Source organism: Hyla sarda, chromosome 9 (genome assembly GCF_029499605.1).
Source record: "Hyla sarda isolate aHylSar1 chromosome 9, aHylSar1.hap1, whole genome shotgun sequence".
NCBI lineage: Eukaryota > Metazoa > Chordata > Amphibia > Anura > Hylidae > Hyla > Hyla sarda.
In genome coordinates this window covers 164,317,669-164,341,724 of record NC_079197.1, presented here as the reverse complement: position 1 = coordinate 164,341,724, position 24,056 = coordinate 164,317,669, and the positions used below count along the sequence as shown (strand labels likewise).

At 46.0% G+C, this 24,056-nt stretch overlaps 1 protein-coding gene across 1 annotated transcript in view; it reads left to right on the top strand.

The window, feature by feature from the left end:
• The first annotated feature begins 10,511 nt into the window (after window positions 1-10,511).
• Window positions 10,512-24,056, top strand: part of LOC130291983 (mucin-2-like) — a 63,264-nt gene continuing 49,719 nt past the window's right edge. Inside the window, exons 1-2 of the mRNA XM_056541415.1 lie at window positions 10,512-10,586; window positions 13,477-13,722. Coding sequence (XP_056397390.1) covers window positions 10,512-10,586; window positions 13,477-13,722 — 321 coding nt within the window. The remainder of the gene's footprint in view (window positions 10,587-13,476; window positions 13,723-24,056) is intronic.

The window sequence follows — 24,056 nt, the reverse complement described above, 5'->3', positions numbered from 1 at the left end:
TGCATTGTGTTATAGTGAATAATAATGGACAGTGTCCAGCAGGGGGAGATGTAGCACCAAAGAACAGACTGCTGAAGAATGGGGACTCTACTGAAGAGAAAGATGTCACAGATAGAGAAGAGAGGAAGAAAGACAATAGGAAAAGGAAGAAAAAGAACAAATGAGAATGACAGGGAGAGAGAGAAGGAAGAAAGAACGAGAAAGAACTAAACAAAATAGTTCCTTTCTTTTTCTTCTCATCTCTGTTTCTTCTCTTTCTAAGGCTAAGTTCACACAGTGTAAAATCAAAACAAAAATACTATAGTCAAAAAGATTAAAACTATTGATTTTCACAGAAAGAATTCAATTTAAAGGAGAACTCCGGGATATGAAAACGTATCCCCAATCCTAAGGATAGAGGATTCCAGATTGCGGGGGGGTAGGACTGCTGGGGACCCCCGAGATCTCCCGTACGGGGCCCTGGCAGTCAGTGGCAAGGGGGCGTGTCCGACCACCGCATGATGCAGCAGTCGACACGCCCCCTTAATACATCTCTACAGCACTTCATTTGTCAGTCTTGCGGTGGTCGACGCGCCGTGGCGTGGCCCGTAGGGAGACCCCCCAGAAATCTGAAAATTATCGCCTATCCTTAGAACAAAATAATGCTATTATATGTTACTCACTAGGTCATGCAGATGCTTTACATGTCTTTTTTATGTGTCTAGCTTCTGTATTTGGCTGACAAATCCCTCCGTTTTGCTGCTCACTTATTCTGACATCCACTGCTCATGAAGTGGCATGTCTAAGGTAAGCACCGAGCCCGCCCTCACTCACCATGCATTCCCTTCCTCCCTGAGTCTGCTGTGCTGGGGGTCTCTTCATCCAATCACTGAAGTCATATGCAAGATCAAAAGAAAGGACATCTTTGCTACACTCCAATAAGACACAGACGTCTAATCAATTCTGGATGGTGGCAATATGTGTGAAGTCGTGAGAACATTTTTTTTTTATGGACCCCCCACTTTGTCACTACCTCTCTTACAAACCTTCATTTACTTTCCTTAGGTCCAAAATTGACAGGATCTACTGGTTTGTAGTCACCACAGTGGTCCCCCACCTGATCAAAGTTCTGTATCCAAAAAACACCATGACAAAACTGCATGGGGTCACTGTGTGATTACCTCCACCAATTCTCGGGATTCCACAGGTTGCAAAGAGTTAACTATTAGACACTCCATTTCCTGAAAGACAATTGAAGTCTCTAGTACAGAACAGGCCCTTTCTCTTATTATTAGAAAATTCTTCTAAGCAAAGCTAAATAAAACATTAAAAAACTAAATAAAAAGAGCTTAAAACAAACTGTAATGGTTTTTTATAAACCTCCTGCTATACTACAGGTATTGTCAGCTTTGGAACCTCATACATTTGACATTGGTGAGCGTCATCGTCTTCTTAAAGGGGTACTCCACTGCTCAGCGTTTAGAACAAACTGTTCCGAACGAAGAAGCCGGCGTCGGGAGCTTGTGACGTCATAGCCCCACCCCCTAATGATGTCACGCCCCCCTCAATGCAAGTGTATGGGAGGGGGCGTGACGGCTGTCACGCCCCCTCCCATAGACTTGCATTGAGGGGGCGGGACTATGATGTCACGAGCTCCCGACGCCGGCTCCAGCGTTCGGAACAGTTTGTTCAAAACGCTGAGCAGTGGAGTACCCCTTTAAGAAGACAATGAAGACAAATATATACAGGCTAGAGAACAGCATCACTGGACACACCCACTGAGCTCCGAACCTGCAGCTCCACAAGCAGACGTGCCACAGAAAGAACATCTGAAAAATAAACCAATTACAAAATATCCAGCTCTACAGACAAGTGCACTTACCTTTCATTACACAAAAATCTAAATGTATGTGTCTTATGACATGTTTGGGGTAATGAAGCCTCAATATGAAATACATTGTTGCTTCCAAAATGCTAACAATGGCCTCAGGTTACAATATTTACGGTCTTTTCTGGACCATTGTAACTTAAACACAGACTCAACATACAATGCTACAGACAGTCCAGATCTGTGATACCTGTCAATGGCTGGAAGAACCGACCAATCACAATGAGCATTCACTGGTAAAACTCCTGTATTACTGAAGCGTATGCACTGACTGGTGTCTGGTAGCGCCCCCTACAGTACAGGGAGGTATTACATGTTCTGTACTCTTTACCTGTATTAGTGAAGTGTATGCACTGGCTGGCTCTCTGGTAGCGCCCCCTACAGTGCAGGGAGGTATTGCATGTTCTGTACTCTTTACCTGTATTACTGAAGTGTATGCACTGACTGGTGTCTGGTAGCGCCCCCTACAGTACAGGGAGGTATTACTTGTTCTGTATTCTTTATCTGTATTAGTGAAGTGTATGCACTGACTGATGTCTGGTAGCGCCCCCTACAGAACAGGGAGATATTACATGTTCTGTACTCTTTACCTGTATTACTGAAGTGTATGCACTGACTGGTGTCTTGTAGCGCCCCCTAGAGTACAGGGAGGTATTACATGTTCTGTACTCTTTACCTGTATTCCTGAAGTGTATGCACTGACTGGTGTCTGGTAGCGCCCCCTACAGTACAAGGAGGTATTACATGTTCTGTACTCTTTACCTGTACCAAGGTTAGCTGCTCCTTTGGACACCAGGTGAGGGCGGCTCCATGTTACTTTTTTAGGACACTGTGTACTGTATAAGACCCTGAAGAAGCTCCTGTCCTCTACATAGACAGTGATTACCGCTCCCAGCAGATCTTTATTACTTTTATATGTAAGGATTTGCTTTATTTATATTAGTTATCTACTTATTTTTGTTTAAAGGGGTACTCCCGTGGAAAACTTTTTTTTTTTTTTTTTAAATCAACTGGTGCAAGAAAGTTAAACAGATTGGTAAATTGCTTCTTTTAAAAAATCTCAATCCTTCCAGTACTTTTTTAGGCGCTGTATACTACAGAGGAAATGCTTTTGTTTTTGGATTTCTCTGTCAGGAACTGTCTAGAGCAGCATATGTTTGCTATGGGGATTTTCTATGGGGATTCTGCTCTGGACAGTGCCAAAAATGGACAGTAGAGGTCAGCAGAGAGCACTGTGGTCGTGACAGAAGAGAAATCTAAAAAGAAAAGCATTTCCTCTGTAGTATACAGCTCCTAAAAAGTAATGGAAGGATTAAGATTTGTTTTTAATATAAGTAATTTAACTTTCTGGAGTAACCCTTTAATCCTCACTTATTCCTTTTTTTGGATGACATTTTGGGGGCTATAGAACCAATTACTAGGTTTCCATAGAGTAATGGTCTAAACATACAATGGACGCCCTGGAACCAAATCATATTGTGACTTGAGGGACTACTGTACTGCCCCCTACCTGATCTCAGAAATGTGGTAGGGTTGGAGGACTGGATTTCTGAGACAGTAGTCTATTTTTACTTTTTGGCTGGTGACTAAGCGCACAAATCTTAAATGGCTACTCCACTGGGAGGGGGGGGGGGGGATTTAATCAGCTGATGTCAGAAAGTTAAACAGATTTGTAAATTACTTCTATTTAAAAATCTTTATCCTTCCAGTACTTATCAGCTGCAGTATACTACAGGGTAAATTCTTTTCTTTTAAAATTTCCTTTCAGTCTGACCACAGTGCTCTCTGCTGACAACTGTGTCCATGCCAGGAACTGTCCAGAGCAGGATAGATTTGCTATGAGGATTTGCTCCTACTCTGGACAGTTCTTGACATGGACAGAGGTGTCAGCAGAGAGAAATTCAAAAAAGAAAATAAATTCCTCTCTATCATACAGCAGCTGATAAGTACTGAAAGGATTAAGATTTTTAAATTGAAGTAATTTACAAATCTGTTTAACTTTTTGGCACCAGTTGATTTAAAAATAAAATGTTTTCCAGCAGAGTACCCCTTTAAACAAAAAAGGCCTTTAGGTTCAAGTCCAAAGTTCTTCACAAAGGTTTATCTCCTGAATAAAAATAGTTTTCCGGAATCGGTATCTATGTTTGCCTAAGAGGGATGTCATATGAGATCATCGGTGCTTATGGCGTTTCTTAGAATTATAAATTGTAATAATATTTAAAAAGAAAACACGGAAATGTAAAACATACAGAGTCCCTCCAACGGCTGTCCGGGCATGCTGGGAGTGGTAGTTTTGCAACAGCTGGAGGCACTCTGTTGGGAAACACTGATCTAGAGAATGATGTATGTAAAATATACTCTCTCTCTCATATATATATATATATATAAGTTGAATGTCCCCTGATGAAGCTGTGGAGCAGCAAAACGTGTTGGGGTGAGTGTGGCCATTGACTGGTAACTATGTTCATTGCTTGATGTATTCTCTGGCTTATGTGCATGTGACAGGGTTACCAGTAATTTTAATTCTTATTTATATCTTACATCTGGTACAGATTTCACTGTGCATTGCTATATTATCATCTGTTACTATATATCATAATTAAGATACCCATACATATTCTTATGAGTGTGGTGTCACCAAAATTTTTTTTTTTTCTGCATCTTTTTGTTTTGATATGTGTTTAATAAAAGTATTCTATTTTTATACCATATTGAAGCTTGTGCTTAAGTTTTTTGGTGTGTAAATAATCTGAATGTGTAAGATGAGGTAGAGGTACTGCATAGTATCTGGTAATTCTGGTAGTCCAGTGTAATGAATTTAGTCTTTAATGCCATTATACATGTAGGTTCCTGAACCTGCACTTTGTTGAAGTTTAACAAGTTTATTAGCGCAGTTTGAAAGCATTGGTTTACATCAGATAACAAATGTAAAGCTTTCACCCCTGAGGAAGCAGTTGAATCTGCGAAACATGTAGAATACTTTCCACTCTGGGGAACTGGGGACATGGTTGCTGTTGCTTTACTATTTTTCCTATTTTTGACACCATCACTTGGTATTTTAAAGATTGTCTATTTAGAATGGCCAATGATACACTCATTGATTAAAAAAAAATATATAAAAATAATGCACCCAGATAGAAATGTCAAATTGCGTGCAGTTATTTTTTAGGCAGCTTTGTAAATGAATACAGGTGAATCAGATTAGACACTGGCTCTTGCCACAAGAAGGTGTAAAAGTGCGTCCTCTGCTCCCTATAAAAAGGCTCTCACATGCTACTTTTGGGTAGTGTACTAAGTGGAAGGAGATTGTTGACTACTAAACAAGCCTCTATGATGCACTCAAAGACATTTTGCCCAGATGAGAGACTTTGAGAGGGGACGCATCACTGGACTGAGAGGGCAGGATGATCATTTTTGACAAATTGCCCTCTATCTAGGCCATTCTGTCTAAGTCATTAGGAGGTGTTGGAAGCAGTGGTTCCGTAATGGCACACATGGCGAACAGGCTCTAGACAGCCCAGACTGGCCGCCATGAGAGGATCGTATGATCCACCAACAAGCAGCTCCCACAGTATTCTTGCCCATCATCTAGACACAGCTGGATCCCTCATTACACAACCCATCTCTTCAATACACACTTCATTTACACTCATTACACACCCCTGCCTGGACCATTTCCAGTGGCTTAGCAGAACAATATTTGGTGTCGGCACCCCTTGTGCTGCCATTGACAGACAGGTATCGTCGCCTTTGTTCCAGTGATATTGTGAACAAGAAACTGTGACTACTACAGACTGGAACTGAATGGAGGTATGTCTGGGCTCCAACAATACCACGCTGCGTGGGTTGGCCACACCCCCTCCCATAGACTTGCATTGAGGGGGCGTGACCTGACAGGACACGAGGGGTGTGGCCTACCCCTGCAGCACACACACAGCGTTTGGAACTAAATGTTCTGAATGCTGGCAAGTGGAGTACCCCTTTAAGTATGGAGGCCTTGTGGTGAGGGCTTTAATCCTGCCTTTGCTGTGGAGCAACTCACTGCCCCAACTGATGGTATGATGATCTGGGGCACCATTGCATAGCATATGACAGTCGGTCACCCCCAGCTGTCATATGAAGGACACTTACAGCAAAGTGATATGTTCATGTGGTAGCCCTTGGGGGTGTATAGTAGTGGGGATGTTGTATCGGTATATGAGGGGTTAATGTTAACCCTATAGTTTGTGACGCCAGGCTGAGGGCTAGTATGCTGAGGTAATTCTCCGGCCTATCGCCGCCCTTCCCAGTAACGATAGGTGCATGAAATGACTGAAGGTCCACAAGGAGATTGAACTTGAACTTGAAAAACTTTACTTAAGTGCTTACGGTACATCCAAGGCACAGTAACAGTCTAATATAGCAGTCCTTATATTGCTCAGTGACTGACAGTTGTTGCGGACCTTGAGGTATTTAGAAAGTCTCTGAATTTAGGATAGATATTGCAGATCTGTCTGGATTTGGGGGTTAGATTAGGTCCGGTGATGCTGCAGAGTGTCTGGGGATTGATACACTCTCGATTTAGCATTGATCAGCTGTCGCCGCAAGGCTCAGGCCTAACTCACTGCAAGAATAGCTGCGCAGGTCCTTCTTGGTTGACAGCCCAGGAACAAGAGAGAGAATAATGGCCGCCGCTCCCTTATATGGGCAGGGGCGGGGTGAATCTGATTGGTCCGAATACCTGTCATTCACTCGTACACAGAATGAAGGGATTGCATACGTCATAGGGACCTCCACAGGTCCTCAAGCAGAAATAACATAGAGTTCACCTAGTCACGTGACCCGCAGGTCCTGGTACGCTACGCGCAGGTAATTAACTATTCATTCACATTTATATAACTATATTTACATAAACCTTGCATAAGTTACTGGTTTACTAGATGGAATAGAGGTGACAAGGGGTAGACTATACAACATGGACCCCTACGTCCTAGGGACTCTGGCTATGGGGACCCATACACATAAAGGGACCGCATAGGATGCGGTACCGGGACACCCCATTCAGGACATCCTGCAGCCACGTGTGTTGCCGTTCATGTCTTCCAGCTGATACATTTCATCAGGATAATGCCCATCCACACACAGCAAGGGTTTCCCAGGAATGTCTACTACAGGTTGTAACACTTTCTTGGCTGTGCAGTCACCAGATTTATCACCTATGGAGCATTTATGGCGCCAGCTTCAGCAACCTACAAGTGTGCAGGGTCTACAGTCCCAACTGCAACATCTGACATCAGCCTCAATGTATCTCAATTGTTTCTGATGTTGTATCCTAATTTTGTTTATACAAGCTTTAGAGGTTAGCATACATAGTATACATAAAGCAACAAAATATATTTACTATAGTATATTGTAGTATAGTGTGTATTATATGGCATGTTGATAGGATCACTTAGGGATCATGGATGCTCAAATGGGACAAGGACCCCAACTAATGAGTAGAACAAAAATGGCTTCAGTACGTCATAACGCACATTGGCTCCTTTGGATGTTTCTTCTGTAGACCAGCACTCCTCAGTCCCGACCTTGGGCTTTGCAGAGTTGGCTGGATACCCAGAAGTTGTATACCCATCCAGTAAGTGATATAGTATCTAAGTAAATTCCTGTAACTAAGAATAGTTGGAAAGTCCCAAGAGGTGTTCTGGGGTGGACAAACAGATTGTAGTTCTTACGAAGTCATACCGATTGTTGATCATTCCACCCATAGCTGTAACGGCTAATGCCTATTTACGATGTACCAGTTTCCTCCCGCACGTCAAAACATACTGATAGGTTTAGATTGTGAGCCCCAATGGAGACAGGGACCAATTTGAGTGTACAGCGCTGCGGAATCTGACCACGCTTTATAAATAGAGAATTATTATTATTACTATTATGATTATTATTACTACTACTACTACTACTACAGTAAAGTACTACAGACCTTCTATGGAAACTAATGGATATCAATTGATATCAATGGACTTTGGTGGTCCTCCAGAGCAGATCATAACCCAACTATCCCCATTCAAGTCATCAGGTAAAACAGAATATATTTACTGTATAAGGAACACAACAGTTATATAGAAGTATAAGGATTTCCAAGGGTGGGCCCCAGTTGGGTGTCGGCAACTTTTCCTTTTCTTTAAGGAACGTGTGACATTTCACCTTCAGAGATTGTATAAACCATTACTTAACATGTTTTTCTCTGACCCACTGACAATTTTTTCAAGCACTAAGCACCATGTATTGTATATGTGTTATAACAAACAGGGGGTGAAGAGGGTCCATGTACCCCTTTGAGCAGTTCAGGCAAAAACACAGAGTTTTAAATGGGCACTCTCATTAAAGCTCATTTTTGCTATTGCACTCCTTATGGTAAATAAAAAATCTTTCTAATGTACTTTGTTTTAAAAAAAATGAAGTTTTCTATGTTTTATTTGTGTTTAAAAAAGCTGCCACTAGGTGTCTCTCTACTTGACCAGAGCACATCCCCCCCCCCCCCCCCATCGCTTGTACAGACTGTGGACTCCTGTTGGCCTGGCAGAAGTCCCAAATCAGGAAATGCATTCTGGAGTGCTGAGGGGGGATGTGCAGCCTTAGCCAATCATAGCTCATCTCACACTGAACTGCTCTGGGCTGTGTGTAGCAGAGTGAGGGAGGAAGTTCTCTCCTGTATGGCTTCAGATGATGTCACACCTGCTGGGGGATGCCCCTTCCCAGTCTGTGAATCTGACTGAAACTGAGCAGAAAATACAGAGCAATATCAAGGTAAAAAACTAAAAAATAATAAAATTAAAGCCAGGGGGTGGTTTATCATGATGGGTTAGTGAACTGGGAGGATTCTAAAATGTATAGCCTCACTAGGCAGCTATAGATTTATCACTAAAAGGGGTACTCCGCCCATAGACATCTTATCCCCTATCCAAAGGATAGGGGATAAGATGTCTGATCGTGGGGGTCCTGCCGCTGGGACACTAACAACCCACCCCCCTGCATGCGTGCAATCTCTTTGCAGCAACCGGCATTCTAAACAGTATGTTTAGAATACTGTGTTTCCACGGCAAGACGTCGCACCACGCCCCCTCCATTCATGTCTATGGGAGGGGGCATGACAGCCATCATGTCCCCTCCCATAGACATGAATGGAGGGGGCGTGGTGTGACATCACATGGCGGGCTTGGTGTGAGGTCACGTCTCCTGCAGCGGAAACCTAGCGTTCTGTACATACTGTTTGTAATGTCGGGTGCTGAACGGAGATCTCGGGGCTCCCAGATCTCTAAATCCCCTTCAGATAGATTCAGCTTAAATAGTGTCAGTATATGACCAGTCACACAATATAGACCATGTGTACCATGTCGAGAGAATGCTACTATTCCTGCGCCAAGTCAAACCAAACATGCCAGCTATGAGCACACGGGATCTTTAGAAAACCTATAAAGCGTGGAGCAGTGGATGAATGGTGCCAGATGCTCAAAGCAAACATGAACCTGTTTACTCTTCGGTTTATGATTCCCTGGATAATTTAGTTGTATTATATTAATAATAATAATTATTATCATATGTAATCTGCCTGGAGGGCCATCGGCCCAAGTCCAACTGGTGGACACCTCTTCATACAGTGAAGGAAAAAAGTATTTGATCCCTTACTGATTTTATACATTTGCCCACTGAAAAAGAAATGATCAGTCTATAATTGTAATGGTCGGTTTATTTGAACAGTAAGAGACAGAATAACAAAAAATCCAGAAAAATGCATTTCAGATACGTTAATGCATTTGATCCCCTATTAGGAAGATTTCTGGCTTCCAGGGGTCTTTTATACAGGTAAGGAGCTGAGATTAGGAGCACTCTCTTAAAGGGAACACTCCTACTCTCAACTTGTTACCTGTATAAAAGACACTTGACCTTCTCTGTGACATCATAGACAGAGGGTTTATAAAGCCTGCCGACCATTTTTAGACAGCCATCAGCCCGGAACTCTGAAGAAGCTCCATGTGAGCGAATTATAATCACATGCAGGATGCAACCTATCAGCAGCCAGTCACCCCTGTGATGTCACAGCCCTATATAATTATAATGAGCCAGCAAGGTGGTAGCATGGTTGGCAGTCAGCATGGTGGCAGAAGTGGCAAGTCTCGAGCCAAACGTGCCAGGGGTAGACCACCTGCTTTGCGTCAGCATACCTTCCCGGGAGGTAGTGGAACAGGGGTTCCTGGAGACGCCGGCAGTAGCAGTCAATCAATGTGGATTGTTGTGGGAAAATCAGCTACTTGGCGGTATGGTAGAATTTCATCAAGCATCCGGTGGAGGTTAACATGGCCACATGCAAGATGTGTCAGCAGAAGGTGAAGCATGGCCAGGGTCCCTGTAGCATGTTGGCACCGTGGCCCTGTGTCAACATATGCAGCGTCACCATAAAGCGGCCTGGGAGAACCGTGGCTCCGATGCGGTGGTCCAGCCTGCTGCATCACCCAGTGGCACACCGCTACCTGTTTCAGCCAGCCAAGGCTCCACCACCTCAGCCAAAGGGAACTGTCTGTCACACCCGTCTTCTGTCGCTCCAGATGCTCCTGCTCCTCCTACTTCTAGTCAGTCATTCCGCCAGCAATCCATCGGCGAAGCCATGTGCAAGAGACAACAGAATGCCCCCACTCATCTAATGGCGCAGAAGCCGAATGTGCTCATGTTCAAGTTCCTGGTGCTGCAGTCCCTCCCTTTTCAAGGGGTGGACTCTACACCTTTCAGAGATTTGATGGCTTGTGCCGAGCCGAGGTGGAGAGTCCCAAGCCGTCATTTCTTTGCGAAAAAAGCAGTACCAGCCCTGCACAATTTTGTGGAAAAGAAGATGGGCCAGTCCTTGAGCCTGTCGGTGTGTACCAAAGTGAACGGCAGCGTCTACCTGTGGAGCTGTAATTTCGGTAAGGGACAATGCATGCCCTTTATGGCCCACTGGGTAAATGTGGTTCCTACACAGCCACAACAGCAACTTGGACAGGTCACGCCGCTTCTGCCTCCACGCTCTCAGGCCATTGGTCCTGTGGCAGTGTGCGACTCCACCTCCTCATCCTCCACGTGTCCTCAGCCTCCACTGCACGGACAAGTCTCTCCAGCATATCATGCCCCTCCCGGCCTTGTCATGCTGTTCTTCACATGGTTTGCCTTGGCGAACGGAGTCACACAGGGGAGGAACTGCTAAAAGTCATTCATCAAGAAATCGAATCATGGCTTAATCTATGAAAACTTGAAATGGGAACCATGGTGACCGACAACGGGAAGTCTGCGCTGAGCCATGCACCCTGCATGTCACACGTGTTCAATCTGGTTGTCAAGCAGTTCCTGAAGTGTTCCCCCATCTGCAAGACATCCTAACAATGGTAAGGAAACTTTGCATGCACTTCCGCCACTCGTACACTGCAAAGCACACCCTCCTTGAGCTGCAGCGTCAAAACGGTATCCCACAACATAGTCTGATTTGCAACGTTTCCATATGTTGGAATTCCACACTCCATATGTTGGACCGACTGTACGAACAGAGAAAAGCCATCACCAATTTCTTGATGATCAAAGCGGATAGTGGGACTCCCCTGTGTAACTTCAATGTCAACCAGTGGCAGCTCATACGTGACACCTGCTGTTTGCTCAGGCCCTTTAAGGAAGCCACATTATTAGTCAGTCGCCAGAATTACGGGATGAACAACGTCATTCCACTGCTTCATTCACTACAACAAGTGTTGGAAACGATGGCTGATCAGGGCACTGGAGACATGGCGCCTACATCTCATGGCCACATGAGCCCTGTGGGGGCTGAACTGGAGGGGGAGGAGGAGGGGCACAGTGGAGGACAGTTTAAGTTTCACGAGATGGGCGGTTTTTATAATCATCTGACAGGAGAGGAGGAGCAGGAGCAGCCAGAGGAGCTAGAGGGTTATAGGAAGACAAGACAGAAGACCCAGACACACCGTGGCAATATGCAGTGGAGAAGGAGGCAGGAAGTCCCTCCGAGTCACTTGCACAAATGGCACGATGCATGCTCACTTGTTTGCGTGGTGACCGTCGAATTGTCACCATTCGGCAGCGGGATGACTTCTGGCTCTCCACCTTATTGGACCCTCACTTCCACCACAAAATGGGGGCCTTTTTTACACCCACTAAGAGAGAGAACAAACTGACCTACTACAGAGACATCCTACGTTGTCAGTTGGCCGATGCCTATCTGCGCCATCGTCCATCCTCTTACAGGTCTGACTCGGGGGGCCCTCTGCGCTCACCTTCCACTGCCATGGCTGCTGGGGAGGGGTAGGGTGGCAGGAGCAGTACCAGCTCCATCAGCAGCCGCCTGAGTCTGCAGTCGCTGATGAGTAGCTTTCTTCACCCTCATAGTGAAGCAACTCATCAGAAGCAGGTAGACATGGAGCAGGACCTGAACCAGCAGGTGGTGGCACATGTTGACATGACCATGCCAACACACCTTGAAGATCCGCTGGACTTCTGGGCAGTCAAACTTGATTTGTGGCCACAACTAGCAGAGTTTGTCCTGGAAAAGCTGTCCTGCCCGGCCAGTAGTGTGCCATCAGAGCGGGTGTTTAGTGCAGTGGGAGCCATAGTAACCCAAAGGAGAAATTGTCTGTCCTTTGTGAAGATGAATCAGGCATGGATCAGCCAGGATTTCCACCCACCAATGCCAGATGCCTCAGAGTAGATTGACCATGGTGATACACCAACACTTCACAAATATGGATTGTGCAAAACATTTTTAAGGTGCTGCTCCCCAATTATAGACATTCCTCCAGATCAGACCACAAGTAAGTATTGAGGATATGCATCAGCGGAAACGTAACTTATCTTAGGATAAACTATATGGACCCTAATTATTTTTTTTGTATGTAAGAAAAGGAAAGGTGTGCAAAAAAACACCATGTGCCACCTACACCACCAAGTATTGATGTGATGCAAAGATCTCTAAAAGGTGGAAGGAAACAACGTATGGTCCATTGTAACCGGGGGTAAAAACTTTCCCTGTAAGGCCCTACTCTCGCATTATCAATTCTCTTCTTGGCAAGTGTTACTCGCCCTAAAAAGGGCAGCCCCAGTCAGGAACCTTTCCCTGTTTCTACCTACAAACACTGCCATTTCCCAGGGTTTTTAGGTGGTAATAGGGAGAGTTGCCTTTGTAGGGCCACCATTTTTAAGGCAAGTTACACTTGCCAAGAGGCGAGAGTAGGGCCTTACAGGGGAAGGTTTTACCCCCACCTGCTACAATGGACAATACTTTGTTCCCTTCCACATTTTAGAGGTCTTTGCATCACATCAATACTTAGTGGTGAAGGGGCAAATGGTGTTTTTTGCACACCTTTCCTTTTGGTAAGTGGTGTCCCGGTACAGGACATGTCCTGTCCCTTTTGTCTGGAGTCCCCTCAGCCAGAGTCCCTCCATGCCAATGGGCTCTCCTGAAGGGCTAACCCTTAGTCGCCTCTTAATATTGTAATATTTAATGTATATATTTAAAGATGTAATTAATATAGGATACCTCTGTATAGGACCTTAGAGGTCACGTGCCTTTCTCACTTGTATATTCTATTATCTTCCAGGTATGTAAGCGAGTGCATAGTGAATGCAGTGATTACTTAGGACATTCTTTTCAGCGGTGCGATGTCCAGTGCGCCTACGCCGTGTTCTTCACTAGTGACGCGGCCCTCCGACGCGACTGGAGTCCGGTGCGCATGCCCGGGAACACTGTTTCTCGGTCCTGCGCAGATGGACGTAGACGCCGGAAGTGGGGCCAGCTTTTGTTCCGGCGGGCATGGCGCAGGCGCCGACGGAATCTCCACACCGCTGTAGGTAATTTACATCATTACGGCAACACATATAAACTGTCACACCACTCACATAGTCAGTACCTCTTGAAAAAGGGAAACCGAAACGATCGTAGGGGTCGGTCGCAGAGTTTGTTATCCCACATGGGTAGGTTACACGTTGACTTTCATTGAGTACTTAGATATGTTGTCCCCACTATTATTGTACTTCACTATGCATTCCTAGACCTGGCTATATATTAGCCCTAGGTTATATTATTTTAAAATTTCTATGTTTCATTATGCAGCACTTGTATGGATAGCCCACAGTGGCTAAATTGTTTATTCCATATATTGCTATATATAGTGTGTGGACATTTTTATTTACTCATTTGCATGTATTTTTCTTACTCTGCGCCAGATATTCTTGTGTTGGATTTCTATTGCAATGCTTCACTTTTTTGCATTTATATGTTTTTCATGTAAAAACATTTCAATAAAGATTTATATGTTTATACTTAAGGTGGTGTTATAATTCCAATCTCTCTGTATACATATGTTTTAAGGACCTTTGGGTCATGTGATATACCCAGAGTTCCAGAGGTCAGGACTGACAGGTTTGGCTATACAATGAGCTTTGTCCCACCCCCTTAATATATAAGGGGCTGCTGACACTAAATTCTCTCTCTTGTTCCTGGCACTTAAAGAAAGCACATCTCAGCACAAATCATCAATTCAAGCTAGGCCTGAAGCCTTATCTTCAGCAGCCACTAAACCGTGAGTTATCCAGCTCAAAACTACTAAAATCCTGTGTGACTACTGCAATTCAGTCATCTTCAAACCAGTAGCACAGTGGCTAGCAAACCAAAGCTCATTATACTTAGAAGTCCCAGCAAACCTGTGAGGCACCTGAACTATGGTCCTCTATACAAAGACTGTTTTGTTACCTGCAGGTGCATAAAATATGCAGTAAAGTTTATTCCGGTTTTCATCAATATCTGCTGTGGACATTCAATTATTTCTCCCTACCATTTCTGGGATGTTTGGCGGTAGGACCATTACCCTAAGGAAACTGCATCCTGGCGTCACAACAACATAGGGTTAATACCAACATACCCTACACTATTACCTGCACCACCCAGCCACCACAGGTAAATAAAAAAAAAACAATTTGGGGTGCATATATTTTATCTTAAGGATATTATTAAAAGTTAAGTTTTACATAATGCATATCCTCAATACTTACTTGTGCACACTAACACTTTTACAAAAGAGCCTGTTTTCTTCTGCCTACCTGCCTCAGCTGCTATTCTGATCCTGCCACCCGCCTGATGCCAAGTTCTCCTTTTCTTACCCACCTTCGTCACCAGATACTGGTATTGCCACCCACCACCCCACTATGTCACCGGGTCACTTTCAGGACTCCTGATGCTGCTGATGCCACCTCCAGGCTGTCTCATTCTGCCACCATATGTTCTCCTCATGCCAATGGCAGTGCCTGGCTGTCTCATTATGCCATCATATGTGGACCACATGCTGAGGCCTGCTACAGGCTGTGTCATTCAGCCACTATATGGTCTCCTTTTGCTGCCGCCAACTCCAGGCTGTCTCATTTTGCCACCATATGTTCTCCTCATGCTTCCGCCACCTCTAGGCTGTATCCTTCAGCCACTATATGGTCTCCTTTTGCTTCCGCCACCTCCAGGCTGTGTCATTCAGCCACTTTATGGTCTCCTCTTGCTGCCGCAAACTCCAGGCTGTGTCATTCAGCTACTATATAGTCTCCTCATGCTGCCGCCACCTCCAGGCTGTGTCATTCAGCCACTATATGGTCTTCTCTTGCTGCCGCCAACTCCAGGCTGTGTCCTTCAGCCACTATATGGTCTCCTCATGCTGCTGCCACCTCCAGGCTGTGCCATTCAGCCACTATATGGTCTCCTCTTGCTGTTGCCACCTCCAGGCTGTGTCATTCAGCCACTATATGGTCTTCTCTTGCTGCCGCCAACTCCAGGCTGTGCCATTAAACCACTATATGGTCTCTTCATGCTTCTGCTACCTCCAGGCTGCGTCATTCAGCCACTATATGGTCTCCTCATGCTTCCACCACCTTCAGGCTGTGTCCTTCAGCCACTATATGGTCTCCTCATGCTGCTGCCACCTCCAGGCTATGCCATTTAGCCACTATATGGTCTCCTCTTGCTGTCGCCACCTCCAGGCTGTGTCATTCAGCCACTATATGGTCTTCTCTTGCTGCCGCCAACTCCAGGCTGTGTCTTCAGCCACTATATGGTCTCCTCATGCTTCTGCCACCTCCAGGCTGTGTAATTCAGCCACTATATGGTCTCCACATGCTGCTGCCACCTTCAGGCTGTGCCATTCAGCCACTATATGGTCTCCTAATGCTGCCACCAACTCCATGTTGTGTCATTCTGCCAGATTATGGTCTCCTCATTCTACTGCCACCTCCAGGCTGTGTCACTGTTCCGCCATGTGGTCTCCTTATGCTGCTGGCACAGTACAACTTTTTAGGTTCATCTATTTGAAATCTTTAATTTAAATGTTTAAAAATATCTTTAGTCTTTTCAATTGTGGGGCCCTATGGTCTCATCAGGCTGTTGCCACTTCCAGGCTGTGAGTAAATAAATAAATTCGGACCAAACCAAATTTTTTGGGGAGAATTCAGCGAATCGGCCCAATAAAATTTTTAAAAATATGCTCATATCTAGTGGTATGCGCCATTTTTTTTAAATCGTTGTATGGCATGTGTCACGATGCCGGCTGGCAGGAGGTGGATCCTCTGTGCCAGAGAGGGATTGGCGTGGACCGTGCTAGTGGACCGGTTCTAAGTCACTACTGGTTTTCACCAGAGCCCGCCGCAAAGCGGGATGGACTTGCTGCGGCGGTAGTGACCAGGTCGTATCCACTAGCAACGGCTCAACCTCTCTGGCTGCTGAAGATAGGCGCGGTACAAGGGAGTAGACAGAAGCAAGGTCGGACGTAGCAGAAGGTCGGGGGCAGGCGGCAAGGTTCGTAGTCAGGGTGGATAGCAGAAGTACTGGTACACAGGCTTTTGGACACACAAAACGCTTTCACTGGCACAAGGCAACAAGATCCGGCAAGGGAGTGCATGGGAGGAGGTCAGATAAAGGCAGGGAGCAGATGGAAGCCAATTAAGCTAATTGGGCCAGGCACCAATCATTGGTGCACTGGCCCTTTAAGTCTCAGGGAGCTGGCGCGCGCGCGCCCTAGAGAGCGGAGCCGCGCGCGCCAGCACATGACAGCAGGGGACGGGAATGGGTAAGTGACCTGGGATGCGATTCGCGAGCGGGCGCGTCCCGCTGTGCGAATCGCATCCCCGACGGCCATGACAGTGCAGCGCTCCCGGTCAGCGGGACCGACCGGGGCGCTGCGGAGAGAGAGACGCCGTACGCGCTCCGGGGAGGAGCGGGGACCCGGAGCGCTAGGCGTAACAGTACCCCCCCCCTTAGGTCTCCCCTTCTCTTTGTCCGGTAACTGCCTCCCCTGGGATGAGGACACCGGGAAAGGATGGAGGGATTCCTCAACGGCAGGCAGTACAGCAGGAGTGGGAATGGGGAGGGAGGGCAGAGGGCGAGGCCTGGCACGGGGCAGTGTGACACCAGGACGAGGGCCATGAGGAGGCACCGAGGCTTGCCTGACTGGACTGGGAGGGGGGGAGAGGCACTTCTTAAGGCGGGCAGAGTCCATAACGACCTTAGGGAGACCGGATACAGGAGGAACCACAGGGTCACGGCAGGGAGTACTGGTAACCAGTTTAAGGCAGTCCTTGAAGCAAGAGGTACCCCAGCTCTTGATCTCCCCTGTGGACCAATCCAGGGTTGGGGAATGGTGTAGAAGCCAGGGTAGTCCAAGGAGAACTTCAGAAGTGCAATTGGGGAGGACCAAAAACTCAATTTTCTCATGATGAGGTCCGATGCACATTAGGAGGGGCTTCGTGCGGAAACGCACGGTGCAATCCAACCTGGCTCCGTTGACCGCGGAAATGTGGAGTGGCTTGACAAGACGGGTCACCGGGATGCAGAATTTATTCACCAAGGACTCCCGAATAAAATTCCCAGAGGCAACAGAGTCCAGGCAGGCCACGGCTGAGAGGGAAGAGCTGGCAGAAGAAGAAATCCGTACGGGCACCGTGAGACGTGGAGAAGCCGACTTAGCATCAAGAGACGCCACACCCACGAGAGCTGGGTGCGAGCGTGCGTTTCCCAGACGTGGAGGACGGAGGGGGCAATCCACCAAAAAATGTTCGGTACTGGCACAGTACAGACAAAGATTCTCTTCCTTACGGCGATTCCTCTCTTCCAGGGTCAGGCGAGACCGATCCACTTGCATGGCCTCCTCGGCGGGAGGCCTAGGCGCAGATTGCAATGGAGACTGTGGGAGAGGTGTCCAGAGATCTAAGTCTTTTTCCTGGCGGAGCTCTTGATGCCTCTCAGAAAAACGCATGTCAATGCGAGTGGCTAGATGAATGAGTTCATGCAGGTTGGTAGGAGTATCTCGTGCGGCCAGAACATCTTTAATGTTGCTGGATAGGCCTTTTTTAAAGGTCGCGCAGAGGGCCTCATTATTCCAGGAAAGTTCAGAAGCAAGAGTACGGAATTGTATGGCGTACTCGCCAACGGAAGAATTACCCTGGACCAGGTTCAACAGGGCAGTCTCAGCAGAAGAGGCTCGGGCAGGTTCCTCAAAGACACTTCGAATTTCCGAGAAGAAGGAGTGTACAGAGGCAGTGACGGGGTCATTGCGGTCCCAGAGCGGTGTGGCCCATGACAGGGCTTTTCCAGACAGAAGGCTGACTACGAAAGCCACCTTAGACCTTTCAGTAGGAAACTGATCCGACATCATCTCCAAATGCAGGGAACATTGCGAAAGAAAGCCACGGCAAAACTTAGAGTCCCCATTAAATTTGTCCGGCAAGGACAGGCGGAGGCTAGGAGTGGCCACTCGCTGCGGAAGAGGTGCAGGAGCTGGCGGAGGAGATGGTTGCTGCTGCTGTAGCTGAGACTGAATCTGCTGTAGCTGCGACTGGAGTTGCTGAGTCATTGTGGTCAAGTACGACAGCTGGTGATCTTGATGGGCAATCTGTCGGGCTTGCTGGGCGACCAGTGTGGGGAGGTCGGCGACAACAGGCAGAGGAACTTCAGCGGGATCCATGGCCGGATCTACTGTCACGATGCCGGCTGGCAGGAGGTGGATCCTCTGTGCCAGAGAGGGATTGGCGTGGACCGTGCTAGTGGACCGGTTCTAAGTCACTACTGGTTTTCACCAGAGCCCGCCGCAAAGCGGGATGGACTTGCTGCGGCGGTAGTGACCAGGTCGTATCCACTAGCAACGGCTCAACCTCTCTGGCTGCTGAAGATAGGCGCGGTACAAGGGAGTAGACAGAAGCAAGGTCGGACGTAGCAGAAGGTCGGGGGCAGGCGGCAAGGTTCGTAGTCAGGGTGGATAGCAGAAGTACTGGTACACAGGCTTTTGGACACACAAAACGCTTTCACTGGCACAAGGCAACAAGATCCGGCAAGGGAGTGCATGGGAGGAGGTCAGATAAAGGCAGGGAGCAGATGGAAGCCAATTAAGCTAATTGGGCCAGGCACCAATCATTGGTGCACTGGCCCTTTAAGTCTCAGGGAGCTGGCGCGCGCGCGCCCTAGAGAGCGGAGCCGCGCGCGCCAGCACATGACAGCAGGGGACGGGAACGGGTAAGTGACCTGGGATGCGATTCGCGAGCGGGCGCGTCCCACTGTGCGAATCGCATCCCCGACGGCCATGACAGTGCAGCGCTCCCGGTCAGCGGGACCGACCGGGGCGCTGCGGAGAGAGAGACGCCGTACGCGCTCCGGGGAGGAGCGGGGACCCGGAGCGCTAGGCGTAACAGCATGCTTCTTAGAAATACCACTTAAAGGGATACTCTGCTGAAAAACATTTTTTTTATCTACTGTTGCCAGATTTTTAAACAGATTTGTATATTACTTCTACTTAAAAATCGTAATCCTTTCAGTACTTATCAGCTGCTATTTGCTCCACAAGAAGTTATTTTCTTTTTGAATTTCTTTTCTGTCTAATTACAGTACTCTCTGCTGACACCTCTGTCCATGTCAGGAACTGTCCAGAGCAGGAGAGGTTTGCTATTGGGATTTGCTCCTGCACTGGACAGTTCCTAACATAGACAGAGGTGTCAGCAGAGAGCACTGTGGTAAGACAGTGGCACCAGTTGATTTAAAAAAAAAATGTTTTCCAGGGGAGTACCCATTTAAACCGTTCTCACCGGTGGAGAACAGGTTAAACCCGGTGGGTCCCGGTTGCTACGGGCAGCCAAGACCCACGGCGAATGCCGGGCACGGCCGATCGGGCCAATGTCCGGCATTAACCGTTTCGACGCCGGGATCAAAGTTGATTGCGGCGTCTAAAGTGAAAGTAAAAGAATAATGGCAGCTCAGCAGAGCTGATCGGGACTATTACGACAAAATCGCAATGTCCCGTCAGCTTACAGGACAAAGGGAGGGTCCTCACCTGCCTCTCTGTCATCTGATCGGCGATCTACTACTACATGCCTGCACAGCAGGCTAGAGCAGAAGAGCACCGGTTACACTGATCAATGCTATGCTATGACAAAGCATTGAAGAATGTATGCAATCAGAGGATAGCTTGTTTTAGCCCATTATTGGCTGCAAAAAAGAAAATGTAAAATAATAATGTAATAAAAGTTAATTAACCCCTTCCCTATTACATTTTTTAAATCACCCCCCTTTTCCCATTTTTAAAATAAAATAATGTAATAAAGAATAAAAAGAATCATATGTGGTACCGCCGTGTGCGTAAATGTGCGAACTATTAAAATTTAAGGTTAGCTAAACCACATCGTCAATGGAGTACACGTAAAAAAATACCAAAGTCCAAAATTGTGCATTTTTGGTCACTTCATATACCATAAAAATATTAATAAAAAGCGATGAAAAAGTCCCATAAAAACAAAAATACTGATAAAAACTACAGACGATGGCGCAAAAAATGAGCCCTTATATAGCCCCATACATGGAAAATGTTATAGGGGTCAGAATATGCCAATTTTAAACATACAAATTTTGGTGCATGTAGTTTATAATTTTTTTAAGTATTAAAATAAAATTGGGTATCCTTGTAACTGTATGGACCTACAAAATAAAGATAAGGTGTCAATGTTACCGAAAAGTGCACTGTGTGGAAACGGGATCCCCCAAAAGTTACAAAATGGCGTTTCTTTTTTTATTTCACCCCGCAGATAATTTTTTGTTTGTTTGTTTTGCCGCAGGTTATATTATTTAAAAAAAAGTGATATCATTACAAAGTACTATTGGTGACGCAAAAAAAACAAGCCCTTATATGGGTCTGTAGGTGCAAAATTGAAAGAGTTATGATTTTTTAGAAGGGAAGGAGGAAAAAACGAAAAATGCAAAAACGAGTCCTTAAAGGGGTATTCCAGGCCAAAACTTTTTTTTATATATCAACTGGCTCCGGAAAGTTAAACAGATTTGTAAATTACTTCTATTAAAAAATCTTAATCCTTCCAATAGTTATTAGCTTCTGAAGTTGAGTTGTTGTTTTCTGTCTAACTGCTCTCTGATGACTCACATCCTGGGAGCTGTGCAGTTCCTATGGGGATATTCTCCCATCATGCACAGCTCCCGGGACGTGACATCATCATTGAGCAGTTAGACAGAAAATTTCAGAAGCTAATAACTATTGGAAGGATTAAGATTTTTTAATAGAAGTCATTTCCAAATCTGTTTAACTTTCTGGAGCCAGTTGATATATATAAAAAAAGGTTTTGCCTGGAATACCCCTTTAAGATGAAAATAGCCTGAGTCCCTAAGGGGTTATCCACCATAAGTTGATTTTAGTACATACCTGCCAGGCTATCTGGGTATTTCCTGTTTGGTTTGGTCTCCTAAACTACACATCCCATAGTTCCATGCTTGTAAGTGTGAAGTTACATTCCTCCCTCCCACCCATTGCAGCACAAATAAGCTCATAAGATCAGTGTTTTCTAATCAGGGGGCCTACAGCTGTTGCTAAATTATCGCTCCACCCATTAAAGCAGGACAGGCTCCCTTTGCACAACTGACTAGTGATGTCAGGTCTCAACGCACCACAACCTGGGAAATCCCGAGACATGAGTAATTTTGTACGCTGTTTAAAATAAATATTTGAGCAAAAATCACATAAGAATTGCGAGAAAACCGTCACACACAGGTACAGACACTATATTATGAACTACACTTACTTTACAGCCCTTGTGGCATAGTCAAATAACAAAAGATCCTGGAATACCCCTTTAACTTTCTTGCACCAGTTGATTTAAAGGCACATGTTTTCCAGCAGAGTACCCCTTTAAGTACGCCATTTTGCATGGTTCCTTTTATTTTTAACCCGTTGCACCAAAATGTGTGACTTTTTCCAGATGCTGTCCACAGCCAGTTTTGTAAGCCAGATTGTAGACTTGCGACAAATTGAGGGCTCTGCAACAAACTGTGCGACTAGTCACATATGATAAATTTATGACCACTGAAGAAAGTTAACCAGACTCTGGCATCGCTATACAATTTTAGAAAGAGCATCTAAAGTTGCAATAAAAAGTCTCTAAACAGCAACTGCGACAAATTGTGTGACAAATCAACACCCCCAAAAACAGGGTAAAACCAATGATAACTCTCCCCCCCCCCCCCATGTATTATTGACATTTTGCAATATACGGGCCTCGCCCTTGAGCTTCCAGGAATATAACACTTCTGTACAGATATCAGGCTGTTCCGTTGGCGATATGTTATTTATAAATAAAAGATAATGACTCCAAATAATAGAGATAACAAGTCATACGCAAGGAATCAGTGAATATGTCATTCACACCGGGAGGCTGATGGTACAAACCTGTGATCCCAGCCATTTAAAGGGGTATTCTGGCTTTTCACATGTTATCCCCTATCCAAAGGATAGGGGATAAGATGTATGATCGCAGAGGTCCCGTCGCTGGGGACCCCTACGATCTCGGTGCAGCCCCCGGCATTCTCTGCTGAGCGCTGCCTCCGAGACGGGGACGTGACGTGAAGTGGGGAATGAAGCGGCGGTAGTAGCCGGCAAATCCCAGGAAGCTTCTGACATCCTTTACGTGCGCAGGGTAGGCCAGTTCTTGACAACCTCCACCTTTTCAGGATTGGGATGGACTCCCTCAGCGACTGGGTGTATTTAGGTAACACATTAACAGCATCAGACAAATTGACTAACCGGACTGTACCGCATCGGGACTCTCCCGTTGGTAATGGTGACAAGGCTTCTCGCAGCTCGGACAAGGGGATGATCTTCCAGTTGCATAGGCTCCAGCAGGGCTTGAAAATCCATGTTCCTTACTCCAGGACGTGCGTGACACCAGATGATGGTCTCTGGGTTAGGTTTCAAGGTCACCGACCTGATGTCTTGTACTCACACTCTGCAGAATTCACCTTGCTTGTTGGCAAACTTCTGCTCCGCCTGTAGAACTTTCAAGTGGTGCTGCGCAGCCCCCTGACCTGAAGGGGACATATGGGGAAGAGAGGCATGCAAGGAATCTACTATTTCAGCAAAACAGTTTTTCATAATGTTCATCCCCAATATAAACTCAGCAGACCCCTTATCTGTCACATTAGTTACAATCACTCCCTGCCCGGTAAGTACATGCTTTCCCAACTGAATGGTTGGCTCCCAGTATCCATGTCTTGGGATTGGTTGCCCATTACCCGCAACTACTATAAAGTCAACATCATCAGGCTTACACAATAAACTAGCATCCCAATACTGATAGAAAACACTTTTAGGTATAGTAGACACTTGTGACCCTGTATCTATCAGCGCCTCCAACTGTACACCTTCTACAACCATTTTTACATAGGGGCAGGAGGCAACATAAAGTGAGAGTCCTGACCTAAATCGTTCGGGGATTGGACCTGATGATTGTTTTCCTGAGGGCCGGTCCTCGACCTCAGGGGAAATCCGTTTAACCTCTTCAGGACGCAGGGTGCATGCATACGCCCTGCATCCTGAGTCCTTAACCCCTTAAGGACTGAGCCCTTTTTCACCTTAAGGACTCGGCCATTTTTTGCAATTCTGACCACTGTCACTTTAAACATTAATAACTCTGGAATGCTTTTAGTTATCATTCTGATTCCGAGATTGTTTTTTCGTGACATATTCTACTTTAACTTAGTGGTAAAATTTTATGGTAACTTGCATCCTTTCTTGGTGAAAAATCCCAAAATTTGATGAAAAATTTGAAAATTTTGCATTTTTCTAACTTTGAAGCTCTCTGCTTGTAAGGAAAATGGATATTCAAA